This window comes from Carlito syrichta, unplaced genomic scaffold (genome assembly GCF_000164805.1).
Source record: "Carlito syrichta isolate Samal-C Ts95f unplaced genomic scaffold, Tarsius_syrichta-2.0.1 Scaffold306150, whole genome shotgun sequence".
NCBI classification, from domain to species: Eukaryota; Metazoa; Chordata; class Mammalia; order Primates; family Tarsiidae; genus Carlito; species Carlito syrichta.
Genome location: NW_007250246.1, coordinates 323,024 through 335,068, shown reverse-complemented (window position 1 = coordinate 335,068; position 12,045 = coordinate 323,024). Strand labels below are relative to the sequence as shown.

Here is a 12,045-nt window from a genome sequence, read left to right as displayed (position 1 = left end):
GTAAGACTACTCCAACCTACTCAATGTCCTCCTTAGATGCCCACTCAAACAGAGATCTGCTTTACCTGATCATTAGTATTGTCTAGTGATGACTGTAGATAGGCTTCATGGTCATGCCCTCTGTGTTCTGATACATGCTGGTTCTCCAGGGTTAATTGTAGGGATGAGATACCCCACTCTGTGCTAAACCCAAGAGACATGGTAATTTTCAGTCCCAGATGCTCAGTGCTGAGATGTTAGGGATCTGACCAAGGATGCTATATATTTAATTCCTAGACAGGGTTTCCTTAGGCCGCTCACAGGTATGTCCATTTATTGGTTTTATCTACACAATATCTCATACAAGTTCCGATTTTTACGTGGCTGTGTGCTTCTATACACATTTCCCAATTTTTCTGTGTCTTTCATCATTTTAATGGTGATATGGAAAAAAGGAAAGCTAACACGCGAATAAAAAGAATCACGAGGATAATAATAACCACGAAATGGCGATCTCTCTCCTTTATGGTGTTTCTTTAACCCTTGAATTAAATATTTTTAAAATTCTATTTCTTTTTTTAAAATTCTGATCTGTAATTCTGTTCTATTCTTTTGGTCTATCCCTTCTTGGCCACTATAATGCTAATTTAATTTTTAGAGTTTCAAATATGTTACTGTTTGATAGCTCATTGGCCTTTGTTTGAAATAATTTATAGTAAAATTAGTTTTGAGATAAAATAATAAAGTGGGAGAACATTATCTTCCCAATGTTTAAGATTATTACATAGCTACAGTAGTAAAGACAAGATGTTACTGATGGAGGTGTAAACAAATGGGTCAGTGAAACAGAATAGAGGAAACCAACCAGACCTACACATATATGCTCAAATGATTTTTGACAAAGTTTAGAAAGCAATTGAAAGGAGAAAGACAGCATTTTCAATAAACGGTAGTCAAGAAATTGGACACCCATAGACTAAGAAAATTAATTTTATTCTAAGTCACACTTTATATAGCAATTAACTCAAAATGGATTGCAAACTTAAATGTAAAATTTTAGAAAAATTAGGGAAAAATAAACCAATCTTTGGAACCTAGGATTAGACAAAGAGGTCTTAGACTTGACACTGAAAACAAGAAAGGATTCATAAAGGAAGAAAAATCACTAAATTAGACTTTTTAAAAATTAAAATTTGTACTCTGTGAAAGATCCTGTTAAGAAAATTTTTTTAAATCTATAGACTTACACAAAATGTTTGCATCCAATATCCAACAAGTGGCTTGTATCTAAATAGCATAAAAAGAAAAATGCAACAGTAAAAATAAGCAAATATTTCAATTTATAAATAGTCAAAATTATGAATAAACATTTTTCCAGAGAAGACCTATATATAGAAAATAACTAATAAGCACATGAAAAGATCCTCATTAGGAAAATGCTATTTAAAATAACAATAAAACATTGCTACACATCTATCAGAATGACAATGATAGCCACTCTGGAAAACAGTTTGGCATTTTCTTAAAAAGCAAACATGCATATGCCATAAGATCAGCAATCATATTCTTAAATATTTATGCCAGAAATATAAAAACTTATGTTCACTGAAAATCCATACATTAATGTTTATAGATACTTCATTTATAGTAACCAAAGCCTAGAAACAAGTCGAATGTCTTTCAATGAATGAATGGTTAAGCAACTTTTGGTACATTTATACCATGGACTATTAGTCAGCAATGGAAATGAATTGTTGATATACTCAAAGATGGCTCTTATGAAATCTGAGTAAAAAAATCTAAAAAAATTACATATTGTATGATTCCACTAATATAACATTTTAAAAATAACACAGTTACAACATTGGAGAACAGATTAGTGGCTGACACCAGAGACTGGGAGTAAAAGGAGGTCATTGTGGCTATAGAGATGTAGCACAAGAGAGCCTTGTTGTGATGACAGTTCTTTCTCTCGATTATTGTGGTGGTCATTACATAAGGCTATACATGGAATAAATTGCATAAAAATACCCACACACTTACAGAGTTTGTAAAACTTGTAAGATCTGAGTAAGATTTGTGGATTGTACCAGTATCAATTTCCTGGTTCTGTTAGAGTACGATTGTTGTGCAAGGTATTATAGATACTGGGTTAAGGGTACACAGGGCCTCTCTGTATGTTATTTTGTAATTTCCTATGTATTTATAATCATTTCAGTATAAACATTTAAATAATCATAATACTTATAACCATTCTTGATTGTTTTTTCTGGTGAACTCTAAAATTACTCCATATATCCTATATAACACTTTGAATTATCTCTGGGTGGATTAAATATCAAATCCAAGCCCACAATCACCTTCCCATTCATGAGCTACCTTTGTCAGGAGAGAGAATTATACAAACTATTAATCAAAGAGACTTTGTGGTGAAAATTCTGATAGCTGTCTTTGATAATCATTTGATTAGAAATCCTCATTACTTAGCTTTTTGAAATTTCTTATACTGTGTCTGAAAGCTAAATGATAATTATGCATCTTTTATGTAATGAACACTTATATGGTGTTACCTGTATGCCAAAAACTGTGCTAGGCAATTTACAAATCTTCATTAAATCCTCATAATCACCCTATGGATTATCTCCCATTTAAAGGTGAAGAAACTGAGGCACTGGGAGGTTAAGAAGTGTGCTCAAGACCACACAATTCGTAGGAAATGAAACCAGGACACCATGGTAGACATAGGGCTTCAGAGGCTGTGCTCTCACTCACTACATTATGGTGATAATCAACATAAAATGTTTAGCACTTCACAAAAACATAAACATCTTTTTAAATTGGTTTAAACTGATGTAAAAATGAACATTCAAGAGCCCAGACAATATGGCAAGCTAATTCAGGTTGCTGTTTCCTCCTACAAACTTAACATTCCAGTTCTCACAAAAACAAAAGAGAATTCCATTTAAAACTATGAGGTTTATGGAGAGACAAAGACAACCAAATTTTGGGAGGGAAGAACAGCCCAGAAATGGATCCTGTAGGTAAAGGTGAGACCTTTTCTCTCTTGTTTATTCTTCTTTTCTCAACACTTTACACATTGATAGCTTAAGAGAAGATAGTGGAAATAATTTCCTTGCACAGTGACTGGGGTGTAGTAGCAGTTCAATAAATATTTAATGAATAAAAGAAAATACTGGGGAAAAAACAGGGTGAGAACAAAAATGATGACATGAGGTGGCCCATGAAGTAGATTCTGGCTGTGTCAGGTGATGAGACATGAGCACTTTGTGGCAATTCTTAGTGATTTCCCATTCTTCTTGTTGATCTTCCTCTCTGATTCCTTCAAGTGTTATGACTTCTTGACAGAGGAGTAGATGACTTGGAAGTCCTGGGAAAAACACACAGGAGTAAGGAGCTAAGTGATCAAGAGAAAGAACATGATGAAAGAAGGAGCTTAGAGATCTTTCAAAGAGTCTAGCTCACCTTGTTCTCCAGAAATGTCCTTCCAGTGTTTGCTGCAGAGGAAAAAAAATGTACTGAGCTCTTGGGTTCCTACTTAGGCTTCACTCTCAGACATTATGCCCTAGGACATAGAACTGATATGCTTAATGTGTGGAATTCCATTTTCTCCAGTCCTTCTGCAAAATCTTCTTTTAATGTTTCTCATTTTGAAGTCCCTTTAAGACTCCATCCATCTTCCAAGCCCTCCATCAACACATAACAAAGCCCTTCCTCTCTCATGGATCATTGACCTTATCATTTTTTTATTCCTTTTGGCTTCTCTATTACAATACTCTGTCAGGGCTCACTTTCCTGTCATTCTTCCATGTTCCTTAGCTAACCAACCACAGGTGTTCATCTCACTATCTAGAAGAAAACTGGAGGCATAGATAAGAGAGGACAGCTCCTGAGTCACACTGCAGTTTGAGTCTGGCTGCAGGAGCTACCCAGTGATGTCTGCCTCCTTTTCCCTTCTTGCCACGTATGCATAAGGACTGAATCTCCTTCTTTCTCCTAACTGCAGATGGATACCTAGAGGACTTGAAAGATGAACATCCAGTAAAGATGACTGTCTTTTTGATTCTGCTGCACTGATCACAGACAAAGAAAGAGAATGGTAAGGTAACCGGCACTCTATACAAACATGCAATGGCACAACTCTAAGCAAGATTAGCAGAGGAACCGATTTCAGAGGCTCAGAGGAGAGTAGCTAGATGACAACCAACAAGGAAATCATTTGAGCTACAGTCACTGGTCCATAAAGGACAGCTGGGAGCCCAGACCAAAAGCCAGCTTTTAGGGTTGCAGTTTCAAGGCCACTGAGGTGGAAGCTTGAAGAACTATCACCTCAGCTCCTGCAAAGTGATGTGTCAAAGTGGAAGTTCTCTAGATCAGGTTGATTCATTTGGCAATTCTAGTTATCCCGTCCCCAAACTGTAAGTCCTTTAAAAGAGGTGCCTCAATGATCCTCTTCAACTGAGAGAATTTCTCCTGGACTTCAGATGTTCCCTCTCTTGTTTAATATCCTCCCTTTGCCTTGTATCCGAGGTTCTCCCTGACTATCTAATCCCATTCAGATGCAGACTCATGGGGCCATCTGCCTATTGTGCATTTTATTTCAGTTTTTCCACAAGAGCCTGTCTCCAGGTATCTCTTCCTCCCTCTTGGATCTACAGATTTCATACCAAGGGCAAGTGATATATTGAAGCTTTTGTTGCATATAATACACCACTTTCCTGGGAGGATGCATCTGATAAGAACTACTTTGCAGTTTCTCACCTGAGTCTCCTGGCTGCTCGTTGCTCCAGACCTGGGAATAAACCACATCCACACCTACAGAGTCCACTGCAGGGGGAAAACCAGAGTTCACAGATGTTTGTAGTCAAGAGTTCAAACTTTACAGACATCTTCCCAGTCTCCTGCTTCGTGACAAAAAGCTTCATAACTATATCTTTCTCCCAATCCCAAAATGATTCTGAGGGAGTCATGTATTTATTGGGAGCGGCTGGGCCTTAGGGGTTGAATGGTTAGACCACCTCATGATCTTTTCTCCTGCCCCTTCTTCCCTGTCTGCCTCAGTTGCAGAGCCCTTCCCAGTGGGGAGACTCACCATTGACATACACTGGCTGCAGCTCCTCCATGGCTGGGAGTGGACTGGAGTGGGTGAACTCTTGAAGGTTGGGGCTGGAAGCACCTCTGTGAGAAAGTGAACTAACTGCATGACAGTCCCCAGGGCAGTGAGTGAAAGCAGAAAGAAGACAGGTTGGACAGAAAGCAGGTAGAAGCCAGGTAGGCATAACTCTCTGGTTGGATGGTTGGATGACCCTTTGTATAGACTCTGATGGCTTGGTAAAAAATGTCTGTTCTTCATCTTTGGCTTTTTTTTTTAAGTTATTGACCTTTTTTTTTCTCTTATAAACTCTCATAGAACTTCACCTCCTTTTTCTCATTACTTTATCTGTTCACTCTTCTTTACATTCTGCCCATCCCTATAAAACAGTGTGTCTCTTAAGGAAATAAACTGTATTTCATGCATACTTTCACTCTTCTAAATAGTTAACAAAAACTTACTCATCTATTATAAGGGTACTCAATAATCTTGAATAGATGAATTAGCAAATTAATTTAAACACATTTGATACTATACAAGGTAACACCTAGAGTCATGCCTACCCTAAGATAGTGTTCTGGTAGTATAAATGGAATGAAGTAGAGTCATGAGTATTATAGAAAGATATCATGTAATCAAATAGCCTTGAGTCCTATGCGCAGAGGAATAATAGGTATTTAAAACGGTGGATAGGCCAGTTGTGGTTCATGCTGGCAAGCATAGCACTTTGGAAGACTGTGGTGGGAGAATTGCTTAAGGCCAGGAATTCAAGACTAGCCTGGGCAACGTAGTGAGACTTCAACTCTATGAAAAATCAAAAAAATTAACCTGGCATAGTGGTGTATGCCCTGTAGTCTAGCTACTTGGGAAGTTGAGGTAGGAGGATGCTTGAGCCCAGGAGTTGGAGGTTGCAGTGAGCTATGCTTATGCAACTGCACTCCAGCCTATATGACAGAGTGAGGCCCTGTCTCTCCAACAAATAAACAAACAAACAAAAAACTGTGAATAAAGGAGTCCTTGAGACTTGAAATTTTTACTAGAAAGAGTTCTCACCTGGGTGCATTAGTGGCAGAACTTTCTCCTGAAAAGCAGATAAAAGAACATTCATGTCAGAGGAGGAAACTTTATCTCTTCAAGCTTTGACAGTACTTAACCAAATATAATCGACTGGTAAAATATAGGATATAGAATAGTAATCCAGTTGTATTCCATCTAAATGGCTACTTATTTAATCCAACACTAATTAGCTATTAATAGAATCGTTCATTCTTTTTTCCAACTAATTTGAAATGTCACTTCAAATGCCAACCCCGCATGGTTTGGTCACTGTTTCTGGAGTTTCTATTCTTTTCTACTGTCTCTATTCATGTTCCTGTACAAGGCTGGGGTATATTATTTTCAATTTGCCATTATCCTATTCTTTTCTGTTTTAAAATCTCTCCAGTGCTGTTTTAATTATTGTAAAATACAATGTATTTTAACTGTTGTTGGATTTAACAGAAGACTTTACTACTTTTCTGTTTGAGACTTTACATGATCATTCTTATTTTTTTCAATGCTTTGATATTTTCAACTCTAGTATATATCAGTGGTCTTGGCTTTAGACTTGATATTGACATTTATAATGCACACTAGACTGTCTCTTGCACCATTCAACTTTGCGGAGAGAAGTAGAACAGAAAGCACAGCATATCAGCATGAATATATCCGGTGTGTATTCAGAGGGAATCCTCATAGTGATCTAAGGGAAATTTTAATAGCTCAGGAAGTAAGGTCACAGAGATGGGTATAAATGGCTCAAATGCTTTATGCTTCTTAGAAATCAGTACCTCTTTTAACACCCCTGAGTGTGTGAGTGTAACTTCCAGAGGGCATCACTATAAGAAATGTGTTCAGTTTCAAGAATTGCACTGTACTTGAGGATACCCCATTTGTACTTCCCACCAGGCCCTTAAAATCCTGGTCAGAATCCTGCCAGTATAGATGCAGTTTACCAATCATGAAAAAAGATGCTAGTTACTCAGCCAGCTTCTCCACTTTATTAGGTTTCCCAGAAAACAGTGCTAGAAGACTATGCTGACTTTAGTTTCCCAAGGAGAAGGAAAAACTTTATAATTATCTTGTTTGGTCTTTGAGGAAAAAATAAACTCAAAATTTTCTACGAAAGCAAACTGTCATTCAAGCATAAGACAAAAATATTCAAATAAGTATGAAATCAGTGTACATGCTTCTAGCAACTCTTTCTTGAAGAAATTATTTTATTTTTATTTTTATTTTTACTTTTATTTTTTGAGTTGGAGTCTCACTCTGTCGCCCAGACTGGAGTGCAGTGGCCGCTCCCGGCCACCGCAGCCTCGACCTGCTGGGCTCCAGCGATCCTTCCGCCTCAGCCTTCCAAGTAGCCGGAATTACAGGCATGCGCTACCATGCCCGGCTGATTTTTTGATTTTATTGTAGAGATGAGGTCTCACCAAGTTGCCCAGGCGGGTCTTGAACCTGTGGGCTCAGGCAATCCACTCACCTCAGCCTCCCAAAGGCATGGGATTACAGGCTGAGCCACCAAGAAAATTATTTTTAAAAGGGGCTTTAACCGACTATCTAAGCATTCATGAATAATAATAAAAATTGATGACATGTTGGTTCACATAGAAAAAAATCTCAAAAACATTCCAAAAACAGTATACATGCTATAAATCATATTCTCTGATCACAATGAAACTGGTAATTCATAACAAAACTATGAAAAAAATCTAGATATGCCTATAACCTATACATTTAATGGAAGCAAGTCTAAAGCAATTGAATTCATGTATAAATGTATAAGAAAAAGGAAAACAAATTACTCACATATCTAATTTGTTCAATATAAGGCTAACAAAAACAGAAGACAGTAGCAAAGATAAAAAGCAGAGTGCTAGAATTAGAAAGCAAAATGTATAGACCAAATAATAATTCTAAGAGATAGAGGTCTTATCTTTCTAGATGATTATAATTCAAAGGGGTGGCTCCCAAGTCCTTGAGATAGACATTCCTGGATTGTAAAATTGACACAAATCTGGGAGATTTATATTTCAAAGAGGCAGAGAAAGAATTTACAATTGCAAGTTTTTTAAAGTATTTTATTCTCTAAAAAGACGAGAGGCCTATAGTCAAGCTGAAGAGATCATTAAGACCCTCTTGGTCAGGGAAAGGATGTCAAAAGTGAACACATGCCCATGGAATCCTAAGAAGGAAACTTTCTCCTGAAAAGCAGATAAAGGAACATTCATTTCAGGGAAGCTACGGTCATCTGTCTGAGGCAGGAGCTGCATTTCTACAGGTGGATTTAAAGAGTGTGTGAGTGCTTCCTGTAGACTCTATGTGAGTCCTGTGGAAGAGAGAGTCAGTTTGAAGCATTTCAGAATCTGGCCAGGACAGCCTGGAGGGACTAGGGAGTCCACAGTGAAGGTGGAAGAGAAGGGGAAGGAAGCTCTAGATTACTGAGGAGATACATCAAGTACCTGACTGGAGAAAAATGAATCTCTGCACCACACAAAGAGTAATCAATGTTCCCAGCTGAGGGTTTTGAGAAATTCATAAACACACCCTCAAAATAGGAGCCGATTGGCTTAACCTAGCAAATTTGGAGAGCCAGCTGCTTTGGGAGCCAGAGGAAATCAATGCAAATATTCAGGCTTCAAAAACGGAAGCAAGTTGAGGATAGAGAGTAGCATCTGGCCAGGGCCTCTTCTGCACAGCAGAAAGCTGACCTGAGAGGGTCTGAGATGGAGGTGAGAGGTAAGTACCTTCACTTAGCATTCCAGAGAGCTTTTAATCATTATTACATGGTATGGCAGAGAGGGGCTGAAAACAGTTAAAATCATTCCTTTTAAAAATCAACTGGCAAGCTCCAGATCTGCTAGACATGGGGCTTGAGAAAACCAAATTGCCAAAGGTCGTTTTCCTGGAAATGCAAAATGTTAATCCATTCACAACCTTAATTAACCCCACATCCTCTCTTTGTGAAGTTGTCGTTTACAACCCCTGCTTGTCATGTATACCCTGGAGACAATTTGTTCTTTGAAAATCTGGTTTTGCTAAATACCACCTTGTAAATGCCAAAGAAAAATGTATAGCCATACAACCCAACCCCCTCCCTTACCTAAACTAACAGATAAAACCCCTCTCCTCTTTCTCCGGGTTGCTCAGTCTTGGAGCATTAACTTGCTGAGTCGCACCAGCACTAATAAACCGCTACTTCCTAAGATAGCCTTGGTGTCACAGTCTCTCTGTTTTCCTGCAACATTTCTTGATGCATTGACTGGGAAAGGAGAGTTTGGAGACAGTGTGTTCCACCTCCTTTGTCATTGGGGTATGACCTCTGGGGCGATGGGTGAGGCAATCTCACCTGGCATGCAACGGACTGTTTGATCCGTAGGAGGGAAGCCCCTACCAGCGCACTGAGGCTCAGACCCCAAAAGCACAACAGGGACCCAAGGAGGTGAGGGACTGGTGTAAGGATGACCACCTGATGGAAAGGACAGGACAACCACCTGATGGAAAGGGTAGGTGCAAGGGCCTTTTCATAGACCTGCCAGTAGATGGCAGAAGGGGAGTTTAATCACCTCCTGGAGTCCACTAATAGTCTTCCACCTCTGAAGGAAAGGGCTGAAAGGCAATGGAAGGAAACACGGTCTAGAGATGAACCCATTGACTCCTAGCATTAGGGTGGAAGGTTGAAGAATGTGCTGTGTGATTGCATGTGAATGAGACAGACAGTGGAAGGGTTCCGCATAGGGTCGGTCTGGCTTGGGGGTTTGTACCAACCTGCCAATTGCTAAGAGGTGTGTAAAATATCTCCAAGAGAAGTATGACTAGAGGAAAATGATACAAATGTTTCCCATACTCCTTGTTCCCTTATTTGGATGTGTCTGCCGTCTTTGAATTTGCTAAAAAAGATGGTTGGTTTATTATGCTTTGTTTAATGGGACATGTCATATTTTAAAAACTTGAATAGTGCGTTTCTTTTATGTCAGTTTATGTTTTCCTAAGTGTTCCTGTCTCCATTTATTTGTGTGGTGTTTCTCCCAACCCATCAACACTCTTAAAATTCCTGTCTTTTGTTGTCAAGGATGTGTGAAAGTTGCCTACCATGTATGTGAAATGCTACCAGTTATCTTGAATTCTTTCCTGGGATCATACCCTCCTCCTTCCCCTGCATTCTCTGTCATGAATTCTGAAGGAGTTCATTCTAATCCACCTGTAAATAAACATAGAAATCTCTCTTGTATGCTGCTTGCCTTTTGTTAACTCAGCACAAGTTGAAGCTAACCTTGAAAAAAATAATTTTGTAATCTAGTAATCTTTCTCTGGCAAATGTTAAAAGCCAGGTTGACTGGAAGTAAGTCTGTTTCTAAAGGTTTAGGTCTTGCCTAAGATCATAATCAATACTTTGCAGGAAATAATGAGGCATGGAAACTGGCATTCCCACCTGATTAAGTCACCTTGCTAAGCTCAGTATTTCTCCTGAGGGACTGGTGAAATACTAGACACAATAAATTACAAGTGTTCAAAGGCAAATTCTAGATTTTCAAGAAACATCAATTTAAAAATGTGTAATAATCTGTACCCTCAGATACCCCAATGGTACAGATTTTAAATAGTTGGAGCAAATTAAAATTATGAGGTTTAAAAAAAAATTAAGCCAGGCTCAGTGGCTCAGCCGGTAATCCTGCGCCTTGGGAGGCTGAGGTGAGTGAATTGCCTTAGCCAGAGGGTTCGAGACCCACCTGGGTAACTTGGCGAGACCTCATCTCTACAATAAATCAAAATGAGCTGGGTGTGGTAGTGCGTGCCTGTAGTTCCAGCTACTTGGAAGGCTGAGGTGGAAGGATCGCCGGAGCCCACCAGGTTGAGGCTGCGGTGGCCAGGAGTGGCCACTGTACTCCAGTCTGGGCAACTGAGTGAGACTCCAACTCAATAAAAAATAAAAAATAAAAAATAAAATTAGTTTGTTATTTAAATTAAATTTGGACTCACTACAAGTTAACAGATAATGAGGTTTGGAAAGAAACAAGACTTTTCTTTAATACTATCTGGCAATTAAATTCACTTTGTAGACATGAAGGGAAATTGTCAGAAGTTCTGTATGTAGAGGCATTTTTAAAAATTTGATTTCACTACTTTGCAAACAAGATTATATCCTATTGAATATTAAATTCCCAACTCACAGAGGCTTGACTATGAATACCAAACTCCCAATTACAGAAAACTTCTGAAGTTCTTAACAACTAAGACATTAAGGAAAAAAAAGAAGGACTCCAGAATGGGCACCAGTGAGAGGAAAAGTAAACAAACCTATGGCAGTTGCCATTAATGACAAGGCTCCAGCCATTCAAAAGAGACCTGGTAAGAATAGACCTGCTAAGGGGGATGATATCAGTTGCTATGAATGTGGTCAGCTTGGGCATTTGAAGCACAATTGTTCTTGATGGCCTAAGCCCCCAGGACCTTGTCCAACATGCAGACTAAAAGGCCAAAGGCCAATGGAAGAGGCAGTGTGGCCTCTCCTGAAGGTGGGGGGAACACCTAACTTGGTGATGGTGGCCATTGACTGAAGAGGCCCAGTGGGCCACGGCCCAGTCCAGCACTCTGTTTGCCATCACCCCAGAGAATCCTTGGGTCTGTATGAATGTGACTGGGGTCCAAATTAGTATCTTGATTTAATACTAAGGCTAAGTTTTAGCCCTTGTGCTCATACTGAACTTCTTTCTCCTGACACCTGCTCTCTAGTGGGAGTTAAAGGTATTCCAAGAGTTAAATGATTCACCTAACCTCTAATCAGAAGCTACCAAAAGATTAATTCAAATTATGACTGTAAAAGTTATCTATAAAAGATATAAAGGAGAAAAGCAAAAAGCAAATGAAAGATATAAAAAGTTGTTGTACAAATGTGGTTTTGGTAAAATATATATATA

The 12,045-nt window shown here is 38.8% G+C and overlaps 1 protein-coding gene across 1 annotated transcript in view; it reads right to left on the bottom strand.

Annotated features, from left to right (window-relative positions):
• Window positions 1-3,328: 3,328 nt before the first annotated feature.
• The window catches only part of LOC103265255 (Fc receptor-like protein 2), a 30,117-nt gene continuing 21,400 nt past the window's right edge, over window positions 3,329-12,045 (bottom strand). Inside the window, exons 8-12 of the mRNA XM_008062950.1 lie at window positions 6,143-6,170; window positions 5,090-5,175; window positions 4,759-4,824; window positions 3,463-3,494; window positions 3,329-3,367 (exon numbers count right to left, since the gene is read on the bottom strand). Coding sequence (XP_008061141.1) covers window positions 3,329-3,367; window positions 3,463-3,494; window positions 4,759-4,824; window positions 5,090-5,175; window positions 6,143-6,170 — 251 coding nt within the window. The remainder of the gene's footprint in view (window positions 3,368-3,462; window positions 3,495-4,758; window positions 4,825-5,089; window positions 5,176-6,142; window positions 6,171-12,045) is intronic.